The sequence below is a fragment of the Coregonus clupeaformis genome, chromosome 9 (assembly GCF_020615455.1).
Source record: "Coregonus clupeaformis isolate EN_2021a chromosome 9, ASM2061545v1, whole genome shotgun sequence".
NCBI lineage: Eukaryota > Metazoa > Chordata > Actinopteri > Salmoniformes > Salmonidae > Coregonus > Coregonus clupeaformis.
The window spans coordinates 14,374,476-14,400,922 of NC_059200.1; the positions used below are offsets into that span (position 1 = coordinate 14,374,476).

The 26,447-nt window shown below is 43.9% G+C and overlaps 1 protein-coding gene across 5 annotated transcripts in view; it reads left to right on the top strand.

Moving 5' to 3' along the window:
• LOC121573355 (polypyrimidine tract-binding protein 3-like) overlaps positions 1–26,447 on the top strand; it is a 135,650-nt gene that overhangs the window by 78,292 nt on the left and 30,911 nt on the right. For all 5 annotated transcript variants that reach the window (XM_041885258.2, XM_041885260.2, XM_041885261.2 and 2 more), the window contains one exon: positions 14,360–14,534. In XM_041885258.2, coding sequence (XP_041741192.1) covers positions 14,360–14,534 — 175 coding nt within the window. The remainder of the gene's footprint in view (positions 1–14,359; positions 14,535–26,447) is intronic.

Genomic DNA, 26,447 nt, shown 5'->3' on the forward strand with positions numbered 1-26,447 from the left:
TGATTGGTCCACCTTAGCAATCAGCAGACACCCCAACGACCACCAATCAGGAACATACAGGACACCTGTGATTAGGGCAGAAGGAGAGGAAAAACACAAAAAGACACAGGATACCTGTATCCATAACAATACTGCTGCTACTGTCTATTATCTATCCTGTTGTCTAGTCACTTTACCCCTACCTACAGTATACTGCTGCTACTGTCTATTATCTATCCTGTTGTCTAGTCACTTTACCCCTACCTACAGTATACTGCTGCTACTGTCTATTATATATCCTGTTGTCTAGTCACTTTACCCCCTACCTACAGTATACTGCTGCTACTGTCTATTATCTATCCTGTTGTCTAGTCACTTTACCCCTACCTACAGTATACTGCTGCTACTGTCTATTATCTATCCTGTTGTCTAGTCACATTACCCCTACCTACAGTATACTGCTTCTACTGTCTATTATCTATCCTGTTGTCTAGTCACTTTACCCCTACCTACAGTATACTGCTGCTACTGTCTATTATCTATCCTGTTGTCTAGTCACTTTACCCCTACCTACAGTATACTGCTGCTACTGTCTATTATCTATCCTGTTGCCTAGTCACTTTACCCCTACCTACAGTATACTGCTGCTACTGTCTATTATCTATCCTGTTGCCTAGTCACTTTACCCCTACCTACAGTATACTGCTGCTACAAATTTTTTTTTTTTTTTGTAAAGTGGTTAACCCACTGGCTATAGGGTGAATGCACCAATTTGTAGGTCGCTCTGGATAAGAGCGTCTGCTAAATGACTTAAATGTAATGTAAATGTAATCCTGTTGTCTAGTCACTTTACCCCTCCCTACAGTATACTGCTGCTACTGTCTATTATCTATCCTGTTGTCTAGTCACTTTACCCCTACCTACAGTATACTGCTGCTACTGTCTATTATCTATCCTGTTGTCTAGTCACTTTACCCCTAGCTATATGTACATAGCTACCTCAATAACCTGTACATCGACTCGGTACTGGTACACCCTGTATATAGTGCATTCGGAAATTATTCAGACCCCTTGACTTTTTCCACATTTTGTTACGTTACAGCCTTATTCTAAAATAGATGAAATAGTTTTTTCCCCTCATCAATCTACACACAATACCCCATAATGCCAAAGCAAAAACAGGTTTTTAGACATTTTTGCAAGTAAAAGAAAAACAAAAAAACGGAAATACACATATACATAAGTATTCAGACCATTTACTCAGTGCTTTGTTGAAGCACCATTGGCAGCGATTACAGCCTCAAGTCTTCTTGGGTAAGACGCTACAAGCTTGGCACACCTGTATTTGGGGAGTTTCTCCCATTTTTCTCTGCAGATCCTCTCAAGCTCTGTCAGGTTGGATGGGGAGCGTTGCTGCACAGCTATTTTCAGGTCTCTCCAGAGATGTTCGATTGGGTTCAAGTCGGGGCGCTGGCTGGGCCACTCAAGGACATTCAGAGACTTGTCCCGAAGCCACTCCTGCGTTGTCTTGGCTGTGTGCTTAGGGTCGTTGTCCTGTTGGAAGGTGAACCTTCGCCCCAGTCTGAGGTCGTGAGCGCTCTGGAGCAGGTTTTCATCAAGGATCTCCTCTGTACTTTGCTCCGTTCATCTTTCCCTCGATGCTGACTAGCGGTCTGTTTCTGCATAGATCTTTGTTTATTCACTGGACAAACATACAGGCTAAACATGCTGTCCACCTCTGGGAGGTTGGACGGTTAACATGCTGTCTACCTCTGGGAGGTTGGACGGTTAACATGCTGTCTACCTCTGGGAGGTTGGACGGTTAACATGCTGTCTACCTCCGGGAGGTTGGACGGTTAACATGCTGTCTACCTCCGGGAGGTTGGACGGTTAACATGCTGTCTACCTCTGGGAGGTTGGACGGTTAACATGCTGTCTACCTCTGGGAGGTTGGACGGTTAACATGCTGTCTACCTCTGAGAGGTTGGACGGTTAACATGCTGTCTACCTCTGAGAGGTTGGACGGTTAACATGCTGTCTACCTCTGGGAGGTTGGACGGTTAACATGCTGTCTACCTCTGGGAGGTTGGACGGTTAACATGCTGTCTACCTCTGAGAGGTTGGACGGTTAACATGCTGTCTACCTCTGAGAGGTTGGACGGTTAACATGCTGTCTACCTCTGATCTTGGAGGAGGAGAGGTTGGACGGTTAACATGCTGTCTACCTCTGGGAGGTTGGACGGTGTGTTTTACTGCCTGTAGGGTTGCAAAATTCCAGTATTTTCCCCAAAATTCCCTGGTTTTCCAAAAATCCTGGTTGGACGATTCTGTTTTTCCTGCTTATTCCCTCCTGATTTCTGAAATCTTCCAACCAGGATTTCTGGAAAACTTGGTAATTTTGGGACAGTTACCGGAATTTTGCAACCCTGTCTGCCTTCTTTCATTTCATTCCCTGCTATAGAGCCCCCACACACACACACACACACACACACACACACACACACTCCTAGGCCACAAATCATCAGCCCTCCAGGGTTTCATCCGTCAGTGGCTCTGTGGCGAGGAGAGGAGAGATGCAATGTAGGTAGTGAGACCAAACCAGAGAAGACAGCAGGGCCTGCATCCCAAATGGCACCCTATATTTACCCTATAAGTAGTGCACTATAAATGGGACAGGGTTCCATTTGGGACGCAACCGCCGAGATGTAATGAAGGCAGCGGGGACCAACCCAGAGAAGACAGCCAGTAATTAAATCCTTTAGTGTGCTGTAGTCTGGCCTCTGCTCTGTCTGTGTTCTGTTGTACTGTTGCTATGTCTTCCCCTGTTCCCCACACAAATAATATATATCAAATAAAATATATCTGGCCCACTACTTTGGTATACTACCGTTTAAAAGTTTGGGGGTCACTTAGAAATGTCTTTGTTTTTTCGAAAGAAAAGCCATTTTTTTTGTCCATTAAAATAACATCAAATTTATCCGAAATACAGTGTAGACATTGTTAATGTTGTAAATGGCTATTGTAGCCTATCTACATAGGCGTACAGAGGCCCATTATACATTTTCCATTTACATTTTAGTCATTTAGCAGACGCTCTTATCCAGAGCGACTTACATGAGCAATTAGGGTTAAGTGCCTTGCTCAAGGGCACATAGACAGATTTTTCACTTAGTCGTCTATCAGCAACCATCAGTCCTGTGTTCCAATGGCACGTTGTGTTTGCTAATACAAGTTTATCATTTTAAAAGGCTAATTGATCATTAGAAAAACCTTTTGCAATTATGTTAGCATAGCTGAAAACTGTTGTGCTGATTAAAGAAGCAATAAAACTGGCCTTCTTGAGACTAGTTGAGTATCTGGAGCATCAGCAATTAATGGGTTCGATTACAGGCTCAAAATGGCCAGAAACAAATAACTTTCTTCTGAAACTCGTCAGTCTATTCTTGTTCTGAGAAATGAAGGCTATTCCATGCGAGAAATTGCCAAGAAACTGAAGATCTCGTACAACGCTGTGTACTACTCCCTTCACAGAACAGCGCAAACTGGCTCTAACCAGAATAGAAAGAGGAGTGGGAGGCCCCGGTGCACAACTGAGCAAGAGGACAAATACATTAGAGTGTCTAGTTTGAGAAACAGGCGCCTCACAGGTCCTCAACTGGCAGCGTCATTAAATAGTACCCGCAAAACACCAGTCTCAACGTCAACAGTGAAGAGGCGACTCCGGGATGCTGACCTTCTAGAGTTGCAAAGAAAAAGCCATATCTCAGACTGGCCAATAAAAAGAAAAGATTAAGATGGGCAGTCTGAGATATGTTTTGCAATCAGAAATGAAAATTAGCTTAGTTGTGGTGAATAAGACCCTGTTGTGGTGAATAAGACCCTGTTGTGGTGAATAAGACCCTGTTGTGGTGAATAAGACCCTGTTGTGGTGAATAAGACCCTGTTGTGGTGAATAAGACCCTGTTGTGGTGAATAAGACCCTGTTGTGGTGAATAAGTCCCTGTTGTGGTTAAAGACCCTGTTGTGGTGAATAAGACCCTGTTGTGGTTAAAGACCCTGTTGTGGTGAATAAGACCATGTTGTGGTGAATAAGACCCTGTTGTGGTGAATAAGACCCTGTTGTGGTTAAAGACCCTGTTGTGGTTAAAGACCCTGTTGTGGTGAATAAGACCCTGTTGTGGTGAATAAGTCCCTGTTGTGGTTAAAGACCCTGTTGTGGTGAATAAGTCCCTGTTGTGGTTAAAGACCCTGTTGTGGTGAATAAGACCCTGTTGTGGTTAAAGACCCTGTTGTGGTGAATAAGACCCTGTTGTGGTTAAAGACCCTGTTGTGGTTAAAGACCCTGTTGTGGTGAATAAGACCCTGTTGTGGTGAATAAGTCCCTGTTGTGGTTAAAGACCCTGTTGTGGTTAAAGACCCTGTTGTGGTTAAAGACCCTGTTGTGGTGAATAAGACCATGTTGTGGTTAAAGACCCTGTTGTGGTGAATAAGACCCTGTTGTGGTGAATAAGTCCCTGTTGTGGTGAATAAGACCCTGTTGTGGTTAAAGACCCTGTTGTGGTTAAAGACCCTGTTGTGGTGAATAAGACCATGTTGTGGTTAAAGACCCTGTTGTGGTGAATAAGACCATGTTGTGGTTAAAGACCCTGTTGTGGTGAATAAGACCCTGTTGTGGTGAATAAGACCCTGTTGTGGTGAATAAGACCCTGTTGTGGTGAATAAGACCCTGTTGTGGTTAAAGACCCTGTTGTGGTTAAAGACCCTGTTGTGGTTAAAGACCCTGTTGTGGTGAATAAGACCCTGTTGTGGTGAATAAGACCCTGTTGTGGTGAATAAGACCCTGTTGTGGTGAATAAGACCCTGTTGTGGTGAATAAGACCCTGTTGTGGTGAATAAGACCCTGTTGTGGTTAAAGACCCTGTTGTGGTTAAAGACCCTGTTGTGGTTAAAGACCCTGTTGTGGTGAATAAGACCCTGTTGTGGTGAATAAGACCCTGTTGTGGTTAAAGACCCTGTTGTGGTTAAAGACCCTGTTGTGGTGAATAAGACCCTGTTGTGGTGAATAAGACCCTGTTGTGGTTAAAGACCCTGTTGTGGTGAATAAGACCCTGTTGTGGTGAATAAGACCCTGTTGTGGTGAATAAGACCCTGTTGTGGTGAATAAGACCCTGTTGTGGTTAAAGACCCTGTTGTGGTTAAAGACCCTGTTGTGGTTAAAGACCCTGTTGTGGTGAATAAGACCCTGTTGTGGTGAATAAGACCCTGTTGTGGTGAATAAGACCCTGTTGTGGTGAATAAGACCCTGTTGTGGTTAAAGACCCTGTTGTGGTTAAAGACCCTGTTGTGGTGAATAAGTCCCTGTTGTGGTGAATAAGACCCTGTTGTGGTGAATAAGACCCTGTTGTGGTGAATAAGTCCCTGTTGTGGTGAATAAGTCCCTGTTGTGGTGAATAAAACCCTGTTGTGGCATTTGGGCTGTGAGCTGATCCCTCCTTGCCTGTCTGGCCTGGAGTGGACGCAGCAGTGGCCTGATAGTCGTTCATCATCAGGCGTTTATTTTAATGAGCGCTGCTCTAGACCTTCCAGACCTCTAATGGCATCTAGGGGGTCGGTCGTAAAATGTCACCCGATTCCCTAAGGGCCCTGGTTGCTACGACCTCAGACAAGTCATCAAACATACAAAAGGACAACGTAGGTGGAAGGTGGAATCCTATTACATCGGCTCTGATGCTCGTCGTATGTGGCAGGGCTTGCAGACGATAACGGAAACCCAGCCGTGAGTTGCCCAGCGATGCAGAACTCCCAAACAAGGAATATAACTCTGTGCCTTGCGTGAAATTCCCTGTTTTTCCGGATTACTGTATGATCTGGCTTTCCGTGGCGGATGTGAGCAAAACATTTAAACAGGTTAACAATCAGTCTTCCAGAGATTTGAGACTGGGACGGAGGTACACCTTCCAGCAGGACAATGATACTGGTAAAGCAACACTCGAGTGGTTTAAGGGGAAACATTTAAATGTCTTGGAATGGCCTAGTCAAAGCCCAGACCTCAATCCAATTGAGATCTCAAACCTCAATAATTTCCCTGTATTTAGCGCCATCAATTCTGACCAGTTTCCCAGTCCCTGCCGATGAAAAACATCCCCACAGCGTGATGCTGCCACCACCATGCTTCACTGTGGGGATGGTGTTCTCGGGGTGATGAGAGTTGTTGAGTTTGCGCCAGACATAGCGTTTTCCTTGATGGCCAAATAGCTACATTTTAGTCTCATCTGACCAGAGTACCTTCTTCCATATGTTTGGGGAGTCTCCCACATGGCTTTTGGTGAACACCAAACATGTTTGCTTATTTTTTTCTTTAAGCTATAGCTTTTTTCTGGCCACTCTTCCGCAAAGCCCAGCTCTGTGGAGTGTACGGCTTAAAGTGGTCCTATGGACAGATACTCCAATCTCCGCTGTGGAGCTTTGCAGCTCCTTTAGGGTTATCTTTGGTCTCTTTGTTGCCTCTCTGATTAATGAACTCCTTGCCTGGTCCGTGAGTTTTGTTGAGGGGCCCTCTCTTGACAGGTTTGTTGTGGTGCCGTATTCTTTCCATTTTTTAATAATGGATTTAATGGTGCTCTGTGGGATGTTCAAAGTTTCTGATATTTTTTTATAACCCAACCCTGATCTGTACTTCTCCACAACTTTGTCCCTGACATGTTTGGAGAGCTCCTTGTTCTTCATGGTGCCGCTTGCTTGGTGGTGCCCCTTGCTTAGTGGTGTTGCAGACTCTGGGGCCTTTCGGAACAGGTGTATATATACTGAGATCATGTGAGAGATCATGTGACACTTAGATTGCACACAGGTGGACTTTATTTAACTAATTATGTGACTTCTGAAGGTAATTGGTTGCACCAGATCTTATTTAGGGGCTTCATAGCAAAGGGGGTGAATACATATGCACGCTCCACTTTTCCGTTATTTATAATTTATAATTTTTTTAAACAAGTTTCATTCCACTTCACCAATTTGGACTATTTTGTGTATGTCCATTACATGAAATCCAAATAAAAAGCCATTTAAATTACAGGTTGTAATGCAACAAAATAGGAAAAACACCAAGGGGGATGAATACTTTTGCAAGGCACTGTATAATATAAGTGTGAAATAGGTTTTGATTTAGAATGGACCATTACCATGCACCTGTCTCGGAATATGGGCAGGGGGAAAAAATACATGTCATCTATGCACTTAAATAGCGAATGGAGGACGCTTTTCCCGTGGTTCATTTTCATGCCAGCCAGGTAGGCTATACTCCTGTTGTAAAGAGAAGCAATGTGCTTAATATAAGGAAAGTTGAGAAATAAATATAGTAGGTCTAGCCTATAGAAAGCTGATGGGATCCTCCTCTTTTTAATAGAGGCCATCAAAATTCTCACGCAATTGCATAGCCTATAGAAATGTTGCGCAACATGAGCTCATGGGCTCTCATTAAGTGTTTGATTAGATTTCCGATCACATTTGCATTGATGTCAGAGTGATTAGAGGGACAATAGAGTGCTGAGTACCAGGCAGTTAGCAAGTTTGGTAGGCTACTAATGACCATCAGCAGCATCAGAGCTTGGAGAAGCCTAGTTACCGTGACTAAACGGTCATGTGGAGTTTGACTGCCGTCAGGTGTGGCGGTAACATGGTCACCATAACAGCCCTATGCACGGACCAGCTGGCAAGTGTCTTCACGGACATTTTCAATCTCTCCTTGACCCAGTCTGTAAACCCTACATGTTTCAAGCTGACCACCATTGTCCCTGTTCCCAAGAGCACCAAGGTAACCTGTCTAAATGACTATCGCCCCGTAGCACTCACGTCTGTAGCCATGAAGTGCTTTGAAAGGCTGGTCATGGCTCACATCAACACCATCATCCCAGACACCCTGGACCCACTCCAACTCGCATACCGCCCCAACAAGTCCACAGATGATTCAATCTCAATTGCACTTCACCCTGCCCTCTCCCACCTGGACAAGACGGGAAATAACTACGTGAGAATGCTGTTCATAGACTACAGCTCAGCGTTCAACACCTTAGTCCTCTCTAAGCTCATCACCGAGCTAGGGACCCTGGGACTGAACCCCTCCCTCTGCAACTGGATCCTGGACTTCCTGACGGGCCACCCCCAGGTGCTGAGGGTAGTTAACAACACATCCGCCACGTTGATCCTCAACACGGGGACCCCTCAGGGGTGCGTGCTCAGTCCCCTCCTGTACTCCCTGTTCACCTACGACTCCAACACCATCATTACGTTTGCTGACGACACAATGGTGGTAGGCCTGATCACCAACGGCAATGAGACAACCTACAGGGAGGAGGTCAGAGACCTGGCAGTGTGTTACCAGGACAACAACCTCTCCCTCAACGTCAGTAAGACCTAGGAGCTGATGGTGGACTACAGGAGGAAGAGGGGAGAGCACGCCTCCATCCACATCAACAGGGCTGTAGTGGAGCGGGTCGAGAGCTTTAAGTTCCTTGGAAGGACGTAACATGATCCACACACACCCGCACTGCCGTGAAGAGGGTACGGCAGTGCCTCTTCCCCATCAGGAGACTGAAAAGATTTGTCATGGGCCCTCGGATCCTCAAAAATGTCTACAGCTGCACCATCGAGAGCGTCTTGACTGGCTGCATCACCGCTTGGTGTGGCAAATGCACCACCTTTGACCGCAAAGCGCTACAAAGGGTAGTCAAAGACTCCAGCCACCCGAGCCATAGACTGTTCACCTTGCTACCATCCAGCAAACGGTACCGGAGCATCGGCTGTCAGACCAACAGGCTCCGAGACAGCTTCTACCCCCGAGCCATAGACTGTTCACCTTGCTACCATCCGGCAAACGGTACCGGAGCATCGGCTGTCAGACCAACAGGCTCCTAGACAGCTTCTACCCCCAAGCCATAAGACTGCTAAATAGCCAGACTGCTAAATAGTCAATGAATGGTACCCAAACGATCTGCGCTGACTCTTATCTTGCACTGACCCTATGCACGCTCACTAGACTATATGTACACACCATATACACACTCACTCACACACACACTACATTGACACTCCCACACAAAACCCACACACGTTCACATAGACAACATATGCAGACACACACATAATAAACACATGCATACCGACACAACACACACACACACACACACTCTCACACACGTTCACACTCATCATTTGCTGCTGCTACTCTGTTCTTTATTTTACTCTTATTATTATCTATCCTGATGCCTAGTCACTTTACCCTGCCTTCATGTACATATCTACCTCAAATACCTTATTATTATCTATCCTGATGCCTAGTCACTTTACCCTGCTTTCATGTACATATCTACCTCAAATACCTTATTATTATCTATCCTGATGCCTAGTCACTTTACCCTGCCTTCATGTACATATCTACCTCAAATACCTTATTATTATCTATCCTGATGCCTAGTCACTTTACCCTGCCTTCATGTACATATCTACCTCAAATACCTTATTATTATCTATCCTGATGCCTAGTCACTTTACCCTGCCTTCATGTACATATCTACCTCAAATACCTTATTATTATCTATCCTGATGCCTAGTCACTTTACCCTGCCTTCATGTACATATCTACCTCAAATACCTTATTATTATCTATCCTGATGCCGGGTCACTTTACCCTGCCTTCATATACATATCTACCTCAAATACCTTATTATTATCTATCCTGATGCCTAGTCACTTTACCCTGCCTTCATATACATATCTACCTCAAATACCTTATTATTATCTATCCTGATGCCTAGTCACTTTACCCTGCCTTCATGTACATATCTACCTCAAATACCTTATTATTATCTATCCTGATGCCTAGTCACTTTACCCTGCCTTCATGGACATATCTACCTCAAATACCTTATTATTATCTATCCTGATGCCTAGTCACTTTACCCTGCCTTCATGGACATATCTACCTCAAATACCTTATTATTATCTATCCTGATGCCTAGTCACTTTACCCTGCCTTCATGTACATATCTACCTCAAATACCTTATTATTATCTATCCTGATGCCTAGTCACTTTACCCTGCATTCATGGACATATCTACCTCAAATACCTTATTATTATCTATCCTGATGCCTAGTCACTTTACCCTGCCTTCATGGACATATCTACCTCAAATACCTTATTATTATCTATCCTGATGCCTAGTCACTTTACCCTGCCTTCATGGACATATCTACCTCAAATACCTTATTATTATCTATCCTGATGCCTAGTCACTTTACCCTGCCTTCATGTACATATCTACCTCAAATACCTTATTATTATCTATCCTGATGCCTAGTCACTTTACCCTGCCTTCATGGACATATCTACCTCAAATACCTTATTATTATCTATCCTGATGCCTAGTCACTTTACCCTGCCTTCATGGACATATCTACCTCAACTACCTTATTATTATCTATCCTGATGTCTAGTCACTTTACCCTGCCTTCATGTACATATCTACCTCAAATACCTTATTATTATCTATCCTGATGCCTGGTCACTTTACCCTGCCTTCATGTACATATCTACCTCAAATACCTTATTATTATCTATCCTGATGCCTAGTCACTTTATCCTGCCTTCATGTACATATCTACCTCAAATACCTTATTATTATCTATCCTGATGCCTAGTCACTTTACCCTGCCTTCAGTACATATCTACCTCAAATACCTTATTATTATCTATCCTGATGCCTAGTCACTTTACCCTGCCTTCATGTACATATCTACCTCAAATACCTTATTATTATCTATCCTGATGCCTAGTCACTTTACCCTGCATTCATGTACATATCTACCTCAAATACCTTATTATTATCTATCCTGATGCCTAGTCACTTTACCCTGCCTTCATGTACATATCTACCTCAAATACCTTATTATTATCTATCCTGATGCCTAGTCACTTTACCCTGCCTTCATGTACATATCTACCTCAAATACCTTATTATTATCTATCCTGATGTCTAGTCACTTTACCCTGCCTCATGGACATATCTACCTCAAATACCTTATTATTATCTATCCTGATGTCTAGTCACTTTACCCTGCCTTCATGGACATATCTACCTCAAATACCTTATTATTATCTATCCTGATGTCTAGTCACTTTACCCTGCCTTCATGGACATATCTACCTCAAATACCTTATTATTATCTATCCTGATGCCTAGTCACTTTACCCTGCCTTCATGTACATATCTACCTCAAATACCTTATTATTATCTATCCTGATGCCTAGTCACTTTACCCTGCCTTCATGTACATATCTACCTCAAATACCTTATTATTATCTATCCTGATGCCTAGTCACTTTACCCTGCATTCATGTACATATCTACCTCAAATACCTTATTATTATCTATCCTGATGCCTAGTCACTTTACCCTGCATTCATGTACATATCTACCTCAAATACCTTGTACCGCTGCACATTGATCTGGTACTGGTACTCCCTGTATATAGCTCCACATTGATCTGGTACTGGTACTCCCTGTATATAGCTCCACATTGATCTGGTACTGGTACTCCCTGTATATAGCTCCACATTGATCTGGTACTGGTACTTCCTGTATATAGCTCCACATTGATCTGGTACTGGTAATCCCTGTATATAGCTCCACATTGATCTGGTACTGGTACTCCCTGTATATAGCTCCACATTGATCTGGTACTGGTACTCCCTGTATATACACTGCTCAAAAAAATAAAGGGAACACTAAAATAACACATCCTAGATAATAACATCCTAGATCACATATTCATCTGAATGAATGAAATAATCTTATTAAATACTTTTTTCTTTACATAGTTGAATATGCTGACAACAAAATCACACAAAAATTATCAATGGAAATCAAATTTATCAACCCATGGAGGTCTGGATTTGGAGTCACCTTCAAAATTAAAGTGGAAAACCACACTACAGGCTGATCCAACTTTGATGTAATGTCCTTAAAACAAGTCAAAATGAGGCTCAGTAGTGTGTGTGGCCTCCACGTGCCTGTATGACCTCCCTACAACGCCTGGGCATTCTCCTGATGAGGTGGCGGATGGTCTCCTGAGGGATCTCCTCCCAGACCTGGACTAAAGCATCCGCCAACTCCTGGACAGTCTGTGGTGCAACGTGGCGTTGGTGGATGGAGCGAGACATGATGTCCCAGATGTGCTCAATTGGATTCAGGTCTGGGGAACGGGCGGGCCAGTCCATAGCATCAATGCCTTCCTCTTGCAGGAACTGCTGACACACTCCAGCCACATGAGGTCTAGCATTGTCTTGCATTAGGAGGAACCCAGGGCCAACCGCACCAGCATATGGTCTCACAAGGGGGTCTGAGGATCTCATCTCGGTACCTAATGGCAGTCAGGCTACCTCTGGCGAGCACATGGAGGGCTGTGCGGCCCCCCAAAGAAATGCCACCCCACACCATGACTGACCCACCGCCAAACCGGTCATGCTGGAGGATGTTGCAGGCAGCAGAACGTTCTCCACGGCGTCTCCAGACTCTGTCACGTCTGTCACATGTGCTCAGTGTGAACCTGCTTTCATCTGTGAAGAGCAAATGCCAAATGTCCTGCACGGTGTTGGGCTGTAAGCACAACCCCCACCTGTGGACGTCGGGCCCTCATACCACCCTCATGGAGTCTGTTTCTGACCGTTTGAGCAGACACATGCACATTTGTGGCCTGCTGGAGGTCATTTTGCAGGGCTCTGGCAGTGCTCCTCCTGCTCCTCCTTGCACAAAGGCGGAGGTAGCGGTCCTGCTGCTGGGTTGTTGCCCTCCTACGGCCTCCTCCACGTCTCCTGATGTACTGGCCTGTCTCCTGGTAGCGCCTCCATGCTCTGGACACTACGCTGACAGACACAGCAAACCTTCTTGCCACAGCTCGCTTTGATGTGCCATCCTGGATGAGCTGCACTACCTGAGCCACTTGTGTGGGTTGTAGACTCCGTCTCATGCTACCACTAGAGTGAAAGCACCGCCAGCATTCAAAAGTGACCAAAACATCAGCCAGGAAGCATAGGAACTGAGAAGTGGTCTGTGGTCACCACCTGCAGAACCACTCCTTTATTGGGGGTGTCTTGCTAATTGCCTATAATTTCCACCTGTTGTCTATTCCATTTGCACAACAGCATGTGACATTTATTGTCAATCAGTGTTGCTTCCTAAGTGGACAGTTTGATTTCACAGAAGTGTGATTGACTTGGAGTTACATTGTGTTGTTTAAGTGTTCCCTTTATTTTTTTTGAGCAGTGTATCTCCACATTGATCTGGTAACTATTAACCCTGTGACTTTGAGTCAGCAACATAACTCTTAACCCTGTGACTTTGAGTCAGCAACATAACTCTTAACCCTGTGACTTTGAGTCAGCAACATAACTCTTAACCCTGTGACTTTGAGTCAGCAACATAACTCTTAACCCTGTGACTTTGAGTCAGCAACATAACTCTTAACCCTGTGACTTTGAGTCAGCAACGTAACTCTTAACCCTGTGACTTTGAGTCAGCAACGTAACTCTTAACCCTGTGACTTTGAGTCAGCAACATAACTCTTAACCCTGTGACTTTGAGTCAGCAACATAACTCTTAACCCTGTGACTTTGAGTCAGCAACGTAACTCTTAACCCTGTGACTTTGAGTCAGCAACGTAACTCTTAACCCTGTGACTTTGAGTCAGCAACGTAACTCTTAACCCTGTGACTTTGAGTCAGCAACATAACTCTTAACCCTGTGACTTTGAGTCAGCAACGTAACTCTTAACCCTGTGACTTTGAGTCAGCAACGTAACTCTTAACCCTGTGACTTTGAGTCAGCAACGTAACTCTTAACCCTGTGACTTTGAGTCAGCAACATAACTCTTAACTTCTGCTCTACAGAGGAGCTTGTTATTTTATATTCTCTGTGTGGTACAGTAACTGTAGTGACCCATATATAGAGATACTCAAACATGTTTATGGTGCTCAGAGAGATACACAGACATGTTTATGTGCCAATTATCCTGAAATGTACTCTTTCATATGTCCAATATGGCCTGTCCTATTCTATTAGTTGATCTAACACCCTTTCTCTCTCTCTCTCTCTCGCTCTCTCTCTCTCTGTCTCTCTCTGTCTCTGTCTCTCTCTCTCTCTCTCTCTCTCTCTCTCTCTCTCTCTCTCTCTCTCTCTCTCTCTCTCTCTCTCTCTCTCTCTCTCTCTCTCTCTCTCTCTCTCTCTCTCTCTCTCTCTCTCTCTGCTCTCTCTGTCTCTCTCTGTCTCTCTCTCTCTCTCTCTCTCTCTCTCTCTCTCTCTCTCTCTCTCTCTCTCTCTCTCTCTCTAGACTTTGGATGGCCAGAACATCTATAACGCGTGCTGCACTTTGCGTGTGGAGTTCTCCAAGCTGACCAGCCTGAATGTGAAGTACAACAACGACAAGAGCAGAGATTTCACCCGCCTGGACCTTCCCTCTGGAGACGGACAACCCACCATGGACCCTGCCTTGACCGCTGCCTTCGGTGAGACCAAAGACACTTATTACTTAGACCAGGAACAGTTAGCATTTCCGATAGGAAAACACATCACAGTTAGCCGCCATGCTAACAGTCCCCTCCACATCCTGTCTGCCCCCTCCACTTCTTGTCTGTACCCTCCACTTCCTGTCTGTTTTTTTAATCCATTTGTGTTGACTAATTTGGATAAGCATGTCCCTTAGGTAATGTAATGGGGTAATATTTATCATATATGATATTATATATACCTCACATGCGACCCGTGTTAGCCTATAAAAATTGTTATCTGACTTCATTTAACATTATAGTAAAACCATGTGCAATCAATTATTATGCGTTTAGCTGACTAAGATCAAGAATGGTCATGAGAAGCAAATATCAAATAACTTATTTAAAAACTTTGTAAAATGAATGATAACATTACACAAGGCATGAAGCTTAATTTAAGTTACAAACCATTAACAAGCATTACAAGGCATGTACAGTTGAAGTCGGAAGTTTACATACACCTTAGCCAAATACATTTAAACTCTGTTTTTCACAATTCCTGACATTTAATCCTAGTAAAAATTCCCTGTCTTAGGTCAGTTAGGATCACCACTTTATTTTAAGAATGTGAAATGTCAGAATAATAGTAGAGAGAATTATTTATTTCAGATTTTATTTCACATTCCCAGTGGGTCAGAAGTTTACATACACTCAATTAGTATTTCGTAGCATTGCCTTTAAATTGTTTAACTTGGGTCAAACATTTCGGGTAGCCTTCCAAAAGCTTCCCACAATAAGTTGGGTGAATTTTGGCCCATTCCTCCTGACAGAGCTGGTGTAACTGAGTCAGGTTTGTAGGCCTCCTTGCTCGCACACGCTTTTTCAGTTCTGCCCACACATTTTCTATAGGATTGAGGTCAGGGCTTTGTGATGGCCACTCCAATACCTTGACTCTGTAGCTCAATTGGTAGAGCATGGCGCTTGTAACGCCAGGGTAGTGGGTTCGATCCCCGGGACCACCCATACGTAAAAATCTATGCACACATGACTGTAAGTCGCTTTGGATAAAAGCGTCTGCTAAACTGCTTTTTCTGAGGTCTTGGCTGATTTATTTTGATTTTCCCATGATGTCAAGCAAAGAGGCACTGAGTTTGAAGGTAGGCCTTGAAATACATCCACAGGTACACCTCAAATTGACTCAAATTATGTCAATTAGCCTATCAGAAGCTTCTAAAGCCATGACATTTTCTGGAATTTTCCAAATTGTTTAAAGGCACAGTCAACTTAGTGTATGTAAACTTCTGACCCACTGGAATTGTGATACAGTGAATTATAAGTGAAATAATCTGTCTTAACAATTGTTGGAAAAATTACTTGTGTCATGCACAAAGTAGATGTCCTAACCGACTTTCCAAAACTATAGTTTGTTAACAAGAAATTTGTGGAGTGGTTGAAAAAAGTGTATGTAAACTTCCGACTTCAACTGTACATCCTATGGTTAAGACAAAGCATGAACAAAGAGATCCCTACTAGGCCAGAGGCCAGAAGCCTAGGAAATGTGAAAATACAGTATCATACAAAACGTTTTCCAATGGACAGGATACAGGATGCGAGACCTTCATTCCATTTATACCAGATCTGACTTGTTGGTACTCAAAATCAATTGTTGACCAATTCACAGGTAGTAAAACTAAGATATCCAATCAGATGGAACCAGCCAACGTCCTCTAGGAAGGGGGTCATGTCTATGTTTGATGGCCTGAGGGCGTGGGCTGGGTAGGACAATTGTATACAGTGTCGTCAGAGTTCAAATCAAATCAAATTGTATTTGTCACATGCGCCGAATACAACATAAATGCTTACTTACCAGCCCTTAACCAACAATGCAGTTAAAGTTGTTCACTCTGAACAACTACAAGTAACCACAGAGATCATACATCCATATACAGTAGATAGCTTCAGAGTTCTATTCAGAGGACACGTTTTAGATAAATACCAAACATGGATGCAAAAGTGTTATTCTAACACACATTTCTGTAGCCAATTCCTTCCAGGTGACAGAGAGCATATACACTATATATACAAATATACACTACCAGTCAAAAGTTTGGACACACCTACTCATTCAAGGGTTTTTCTTTATTTTTACTATTTTCTACATTGTAGAATAATAGTGAAGACATCAAAACTATGAAATAACACATATGGAATCATGTAGTAACCAAAAAAAGTGTTAAACAAATATTTTATATTTGAGATTCTTCAAATAGCCACCCTTTGCCTTGATGACAGCTTTGCACACTCTTGGCATTCTCTCAACCAGCTTCATGAGGTAGTCACCTGGAATGCATTTCAATTAACAGGTGTGCCTTGTTAAAAGTTAATTTGTGGAATTTCTTTCCTTCTTAATGCGTTTGAGCCAATCAGTTGTGTTGTGACAAGGTATGGGGGGTATACAGAAGATAGCCCTATTTGGTAAAAGACCAAGTCCATTTTATGGCAAGAACAGCTCAAATAAGCAAAGAGAAACGACAGTCCACCATTACTTTAAGACATGAAGGTCAGTCAATACGGAACATTTCAAGAACTTTGAAAGTTTCTTCAAGTGCAGTCGCAAAAACCATCAAGCACTATGATGAAACTGGCTCTCATGAGGACCACCACAGGAATGGAAGACCCAGAGTTAACTCTGCTGCAGAGGACAAGTTCATTAGAGTTACCAGCCTCAGAAATTGCAGCCCAAATAAATGCTTCACAGAGTTCAAGTCAACATCAACTGTTCAGAGGGGACTGTGTGAATCAGGCCTTCATGGTCGAATTGCTGCAAAGAAACCACTACTAAAGGACACCAATAAGAAGAAGAAACACGAGCAATGGACATTAGACCGGTGGAAATTTGTCCTTTGGTCTGGGGTCCAAATTGGAGATTTTTGGTTCCAACCGCCATGTCTTTGTGAGACGCGGTGTGGGTGAACGGATGATCTCCGCATGTATATTTCCCACCGTAAAGCATGGAGGAGGAGGTGTTATGGTGTGGGGGTGCTTTGCTGGTGACACTGTCTGTGATTTATTTAGAATTCAAGGCACACTTAACCAACATGGCTACCACAGCATTCTGCAGCGATACGCCATCCCATTTGGTTTGGCCTTAGTGGGACTATCATTTGTTTTTCAACAGGACAATGACCCAACACACCTCCAGGCTGTGTAAGGGCTATTTGACCAAGAAGGAGAGTGATGGAGTGCTGCATCAGATGACCAGGCCTCTACAATCCCCCGACCTAAACCAAATTGAGAGGGTTTGGGATGAGTCGGACGTCAGAGTGAAGGAAAAGTGAAGTCCGACGGACAAATCTGGGTTAGGCAGATGCCAGGAGAACGTTACCTGCCCCAATGAATAGTGCCAACTGTAAAGTTTGGTGGAGGAGGAACAATGGTCTGGGGCTGTTTTTCATGGTTCGGGCTAGGCCTGTTAGTTCCAGAGAAGGGAAATCTTAACGCTACAGCATACAAAGACGTTTCTAGACGATTCAGTGCTTCCAACTTTGTGGCAACAGTTTGGGGAAGGCCCTTTCCTGTTTCAGCATGACAACGCCCCTGTCGTGGAAGTTCTACTTTAACAACAAGGTCAATCACCAATCAGGATACTTTACTCAAAACGTATTAATAAAGGGAGCAGGTCACACCACACACACAAATGAATAGAGTGAGTGCTCTGCAATAATGAGGCTGGTCGACCCAACACCCTTGAGTGTTGGGCCTAGAGCTCTGACATACAGAGATAAACAGAGGTCTTATATAGTGGACCTAAAAATGTTTAGTCATGTGTATCGGTTCATAGCGCACAAAAAAGTGATAACGTTAGTTCCGTTTCACCTCACATCTCCGCACAGCTGTGGAAGATAACAGAAGAACAGTATGAACTGAGGCACTGTGGTCACTTCTCAGACCAAGTTTTATCTCCCGAGTCGTTGTCCTTGACGATACGCACAAACCAGCTGCAGGGGGCAGAGAGTGGAACCAAACCTTCTCAGAGGCACAGTATTGCAAGTTATCAAAATCTCTTTACCAATGTTAAGCATATATTGATATAAAACAAAGCAGGTCATTTTTACTCGGACAGCCCTCGTGCACAAAAGCGAGGTCCGCACAGAAAATAGTTTTGTCGAGATCGGTGTGGAAGAAGTTGACTGGCCTGCACAGAGCCCTGACCTCAACCCCATCGAACGCCTTTGGGATGAATTGGAACGCCGACTGCGAGCCAGGCGTAATCGCCCAACATCAGTGCCCGACCTCACTAATACTGTTGTGGCTGAATGGAAGCAAGTCCCCACAGCAATGTTCCAACATCTAGTGGAAAAGCCTTCCCAGAAGAGTGGAGGCTGTTATAGCAGCAAAGGGGGGGGACCAACTCCATATTAATGCCCATGATATTGGAATGAGATGTTCGACAAACAGGTATCCACATACTTTTGGTCATGTGGTGTTGATTAGGGCTGAGCCTGCAGTAATACCTACCCTTACAGAAAAACCACACGATTTCACATGGAAAATCACATGATTTCACGTGACATTTCCACATGTGAAATTGTTATGTGATGATATTTTCACATGAAGTTTCACATGGGATCACATGACCTTTCACGGGTGATGTAAACAAAAATGTATCATTATGATACACACAGTGCTTTTACCACACATATTTGAATTGTGTATGTTCATTTATTCAGTAATTATGTCCTTGCCTGGGATTTGAACTCACAACCTCTTGGTTCACAGCATTCCAATCTTCCTGCTACACCACCATGTTTGTGTCAAGTACAGATTTCACCTGAATTGCTACACTTTGAACTTCTAAGTAAACCTCAGCCTTGTTAAAAATACACTGAAGAAAAAACCATGATATTTATCATAGCGATTAAGGAGTAACGTTAAAACAGAATAATATGCCAACATTAGACGACTAATACTGAACACAAACTACTGGAATAAGTCAATGAAATCAATGAGAGAATAGTTAGATGAACTGATAATTACAATAGCAGTGTAGATGGCACTCTTTAACTAAGTGCAGAGAGGTATTATAGGTGGGGTGGCAGGTAGCTTAGTGGTTAAGAGCGTTGTGCCAATAACCAAAAGGTCGCTGGTTCTAATCCCTGAGCCGACTAGGTGAAAAATCTGTCGATGTGCCCTTGAGCAAGGCACTTAACCCTAATTGCTCTGGATAAGAGCGTCTGCTAAATGACTTAAATGTGTAGGGAATGCCACAGGCTTTGTAGCACAGCAGGAAGATCAGCATACTTCAGCTCTGGAGGCTGTGAGTTCATATCCCAGGTGGGGTTGTATTTTAGCTGAACAGCGATAACACATGGAATCGCACATTTGAAAAAGGTGATCACATGTGAAATGTTTTCACATGATTTCACATTTGACATGTGAAATCATGTGATTTTTTTCCACATCTGAAATTAGGTTGTTCAACATGTGATGACATGAAACTACAGTGTTAGCCATTGCTGTTCATTTGTGGTAAATTTTTGTCATTATACGGTAATCCTATTTCTACAGTAGGATACTGTATTTCTACAGTAGGATACTGTATTAGTGTTTTTATATTTACTGTCAATGCACTTGGGAACTTTTTAGCCCATCCTGTAAATTAAATTGGCATGCATCACTTGCAATTGCATTTAAACTTAAAGGATACTTTAGATGCGCTTATGGCACAAACTGTAATGAATTAATAACTGTAATTTTATAATTAAGTTATAATTTATTTATTTAAGTTACCGGCTACTGAGTTGCGGTGAAAATAGTTGTATTTCTATTTTAATGTATTTGAACAGCTGAACTGTATTTTGTCAGTAATTGACTGGGACTTAAATGGATTTGATCTCAACATTGGTTAGCACACTTGGGATGCAGCCACAACTGGGATTTGATCTCACAACCTCTTAAATGACAGAAACCTGAATTCCTGCTTCGCAAACAAGGTCTGTGGCCATGACAGAGATCAGCAATAGATTTATTGGCAAGAATACATCTCTGCACTTTGCTGAAAGTTGGCCGGAATCAAGTCAATAATGCTCAAGGACACTTTACTTTTACTAAGGCCTAGATTCAATCAGATCAAGCATAAACACTTGATAGCCGACACCCACATACAGTGGGGGAAAAAAGTATTTAGTCAGCCACCAATTGTGCAAGTTCTCCCACTTAAAAAGATGAGAGAGGCCTGTAATTTTCATCATAGGTACACGACAACTATGACAGACAAATTGAGAAAAAAAAATCCAGAAATTCACATTGTAGGATTTTTAATAAATTTATTAGCAAATTAGGGTGGAAAATAAGTATTTGGTCACCTACAAACAAGCAAGATTTCTGGCTCTCACAGACCTTTAACTTCTTCTTTAAGAGGCTCCTCTGTCCTCCACTCGTTACCTGTATTAATGGCACCTGTTTGAACTTGTTATCAGTATAAAAGACACCTGTCCACAACCTCAAACAGTCACACTCCAAACTCCACTATGGCCAAGACCAAAGAGCTGTCAAAGGACACCAGAAACTAAATTGTAGACCTGCACCAGGCTGGGAAGACTGAATCTGCAATAGGTAAGCAGCTTGGTTCGAAGAAATCAACTGTGGGAGCAATTATTAGGAAATGGAAGACATACAAGACCACTGATAATCTCCCTCGATCTGGGTCTCCACGCAAGATCTCACCCTGTGGGGTCAAAAGGATCACAAGAACGGTGAGCAAAAATCCCAGAACCACACGGGGGGACCTAGTGAATGACCTGCAGAGAGCTGGGACCAAAGTAACAAAGCCTACCATCAGTAACACACTACGCCGCCAGGGACTCAAATCCTGCAGTGGCAGACGTGTCCCCCTGCTTAAGCCAGTACATGTCCAGGCCCGTCTGAAGTTTGCTAGAGTGCATTTGGATGATCCAGAAGAGGATTGGGAGAATGTCATATGATCAGATGAAACCAAAATAGAACTTTTTGGTAAAAACTCAACTCGTCGTGTTTGGAGGACAAAGAATGCTGAGTTGCATCCAAAGAACACCATACCTACTGTGAAGCATGGGGGTGGAAACATCATGCTTTGGGGCTGTTTTTCTGCAAAGGGACCAGGACGACTGATCCGTGTAAAGCAGGGTTCTTCAATTCCGGTCCTGGAGGGCCGAAACGCCTCTGTTTTTCATCCTCTCCTTCTAATCAGGGGCTAATTCAGACCTGGGACACCAGGTGAGTGCAATTAACAACCAGGTAGAAATAAAAAACAGAAGTGTTTCGGCCCTCCAGGACCGGAATTGAAGAACCCTGGTGTAAAGGAAAGAATGAATGGGGCCATGTATCGTGAGATTTTCAGTGAAAACCTCCTTCCATCAGCAAGGGCATTGAAGATGAAACGTGGCTGGGTCTTTCAGCATGACAATGATCCCAAACAGACCGCCCGGGCAACGAAGGAGTGGCTTCGTAAGAAGCATTTCAAGGTCCTGGAGTGGCCTAGCCAGTCTCCAGATCTCAACCCCATAGAAAATCTTTGGAGGGAGTTGAAAGTCCGTGTTGCCCAGCGACAGCCCCCAAAACATCACTGGTCTAGAGGAGATCTGCATGGAGGAATGGGCCAAAATACCAGCAACAGTGTGTGAAAACCTTGTGAAGACTTACAGAAACGTTTGACCTGTGTCATTGCCAACAAACGGTATACAACAAAGTATTGAGAAACTTTTGTTATTGACCAAATACTTATTTTCCACCATAATTTGCAAATAAATTCATTAAAAATCCTACAATGTGATTTTCTGGATTTTTTTCTTCTCATTTTGTCTGTCATAGTTGACGTGTACCTATGATGAAAATTACAGGCCTCTCTCATCTTTTTAAGTGGGAGAACTTGCACAATTGGTGGCTGACTAAATACTTTTTTCCCCCACTGTAGCTAGTGTTTTTGAGCTGTCAAATCGGTGAGCGGCTGTGGAACATTTCAGTGTTCCAACGAGGCTGCATGGGATTTCTCTTAATGCAGCCAATGGCAATTTTCATTTTACTCATTTAGCAGACGCTCTTATCCAGAACGACTTACAGTTAGTGCATACATAATTTTATTTTTTATACTGACCCTCCGTGGGAATTGAACCCACAACCCTGGCATTGCAAAAAATGCTCTACCAACTGAGCTACATCCCTGCCGGCCATTCCCTCCCCTACCCTGGACAACGCTGGGCCAATTGTGCGCCGCCCCCATGGGTCTCCCGGTCGCGGCCAACAGAGCCTGGATTCAAACCAGGATCTCTAGTGGCACAGCTAGCACTGCGATGCAGTGCCTTAGACCACCGCGCCACTCGGGAGATATAACACAGGTGCTTGTGGATTTTACAGCTCTGACCCAGTTCTACCTCCGACACTGCCAAAACAATGCGGGTCTCTGCAAGCACAGATCTGATAGAATCTAGCCCTGAGTGTTCATAAACGCTCTCAGGATATGAACTCGCGACCTTTTGGTCTGGAGCGGCTTAATGTCTCTGCAGGGCCACCAGATGGTTATTAGTTACCAAGAACACTGAGTGTACAAAACATTAAGAACACCTGCTCTTTCCATGACCGACCAGGTGAAAGCTATGATCCCTTATTGATGTCACTTGTTAAATCCACTTCAATCAGTGTAGATGAAGGGGAGGAGACAGGTTAAAGAAGGATTTTTAAGCCTTGAGACAATTGAGACATGGATTGTGTATGTGTGCCATTCAGAGGGTGAATGGGCAAGACAGAAGATTTAAGTGCCTTTGAACAGGGTATGGTAGCAGGTGCCAGGCGCACCGGTTTGTGTCACATGTTGAAATGTTGCATCCCCATGTTGTCACATTTATTTCATATTTGGGTGGGTTCGATTCCCACGGGGGGCCAGGGGGGTCAGTATGAAAATGTATGCACTCACTTAACTGTAAGTCGCACTGGATAAGAGCGTCTGCTAAATGACTTAAAATGTCAATGTAAATGTAAATATTTATTTCACGAGATCATGTTCGTACATGTTGCTTCACATGTTGTCACATTAACTGCACATTAAATCACGTGATCACGTGAAATTCTTGTGGTTTTTCCGTAACGGTAGACAGGGAAGTTATAGCTGTGTGTTGTTGCCTGATGATGATGATGATGATGATGATGATGGTCCTGCGTATATCAGCTCGCAGCACACTGCAGCACATCAGACGGCTGCCTTTATCACTATAGAAAGCCCACAAAGGCTATCAGAGGAGGCTGGTGGGAGGAGCTATGGGAGGACGGGGTAATTGTAAGGGCTGGAATGGAATAAATGTGTGGCTGTGTCTGTGTGTGTCTTAGTGTCTGTCCGGTGTGTGTGTGTGTGTGTGTGTGTGTGTGTGTGTGTGTGTGTGTGTGTGTGTTTATCAGTACCTCCAGCAGCCCTCTGCTCAGACAGCTCTGCTGATTTATAGAGCAGCCTGGGACAACAACATCTATCACAACCCACACGCTCGTAATCACACACACACACACACACACACACACACACACACACACACACACACACACACACACACACACACAGACACAGACACAGACACAGACACAGACACACACACACACACATACAGACACACAGACACACATACAGACACACATACAGACACACACACAGACTCACAGACACACACACATACAGACACAAAATACTTTATTTGAATCCCCAAATCATAATTCATACCATAAGGATTGTACTGTTTCAGGACAGAGATATCTGGACCCCTATCAAATAAAATAAAATTAAATTGTATTTGTCACATGCGCCGAATACAACAGGTGTAGACCTTACAGTGAAATGCTTACTTACAAGCCCTTAACCAACAATGCAGTTTTAAGAAAGAATACCAAAAAGAAATCACACAAAAAATACAATATAAAATACGAAATAAAAGTAACAAATAATTAAAGAGCAGCAGTAAAAATAACAATAGCGAGGCTATATACAGGGGGTACCGCTACCGAGGCAATGTGCGGGGGGCACCGGTTAGTCGAGGTAATTGAGGTAATATGTACATGTAGGTATAGTTAAAGTGACTATGCATAGATAATAAACAGAGAGTAGCAGCAGCGTAAAAGAGGGGGTGGGGGGACACAATGCAAATAGTCCGGGTAGCCATTTGATTACCTGTGCAGGAGTCTTATGGCTTGGGGGTAGAAGCTGTTAAGAAGCCTTTTGGACCTAGACTTGGCGCTCCGGTACCGCTTGCTGTGTGGTAGCAGAGAGAGCAGTCTATGACTAGGGTGGCTGGAGTCTTTGACAATTTGTATGGCCTTCCTCTGACACCGCCTGGTATAGAGGTCCTGGATGGCAGGAAGCTTGGCCCCAGTGATGTACTGGGCCGTACGCACTACCTCTGTAGTGCCTTGTGGTCGGAGGCCGAGCAGTTGCCATACCAGGCGGTGATGCAACCAGTCAGGATGCTCTCGATGGTGCAGCTGTATAACCTTTTGAGGATCTGAGGACCCATGCCAAATCTTTTTAGTCTCCTTATGGGGAGTAGGTTTTGTGAACATGGCCCAGACTGCTATCTGAAGGCTAGGTACTGTCAGCCTGTTATCTGAAGGCTAGGTACTGTCAGCCTGTTATCTGAAGGCTAGGTACTGTCAGCCTGTAGCCATGGCCCAGACTTCCCAACAGCACAACAGCAAGCCTGCACTGATATCCGAGGCTGTCCAAGCGTGACGCGAGGGGCAGGTATATAAGCAGCTTGTTAGAAAAGGCCTGCTCCATGTAGCAGTCAAACTCAGCACCTCCCTCTGGCCTCCTCCCACAACAACAATATCTGGCTTATTCGGCATACAAGAAAACACATTATCAGCAACATCAAAGCAAGCTCCTCTGACAAGATAATGGCCACGTCTGTGCCGCGTAGCAGTCGAGCTGGATAAATGGTATTCTAAGGACCGCCCCTTTGAGGTAACGTTGCAGTGAAGTGACATAAATGGATGTAATGATGCAGCCGACCACCAGAGGGAGGCAAATACACGTTTATTCGACAGAGGACCTTTACATGGTCCTAGGAAGGTCTGGATGGCTGTCTTCTGACTTATAAAATGGAAATCAATCAAATAAGTCATGTAAACATATATACACTGCTCAAAAAAATAAAGGGAACACTAAAATAACACATCCTAGATCTGAATGAAAGAAATAATCTTATTAAATACTTTTTTCTTTACATAGTTGAATGTGCTGACAACAAAATCACACAAAAATTATCAATGGAAATCAAATGTATCAACCCATTGAGGTCTGGATTTGGAGTCACCCTCAAAATTAAAGTGGAAAACCACACTACAGGCTGATCCAACTTTGATGTAATGTCCTTACAACAAGTCAAAATGAGGCTCAGTAGTGTGTGTGGCCTCCACGTGCCTGTATGACCTCCCTACAACGCCTGGGCATGCTCCTGATGAGGTGGCGGATGGTCTCCTGAGGGATCTCCTCCCAGACCTGGACTAAAGCATCCGCCAACTCCTGGACAGTCTGTGGTGCAACGTGACATTGGTGGATGGAGCGAGACATGATGTCCCAGATGTGCTCAATTGGATTCAGGTCTGGGGAACAGGCAGGCCAGTCCATAGCATCAATGCCTTCCTCTTGCAGGAACTGCTGACACACTCCAGCCACATGAGGTCTAGCATTGTCTTGCATTAGGAGGAACCCAGGGCCAACCGCACCAGCATATGGTCTCACAAGGGGTCTGAGGATCTCATCTCGGTACCTAATGGCAGTCAGGCTACCTCTGGCGAGCACATGGAGGGCTGTGCGGCCCCCCAAAGAAATGCCACCCCACACCATGACTGACCCACCGCCAAACCGGTCATGCTGGAGGATGTTGCAGGCAGCAGAACGTTCTCCACGTTAGCTTT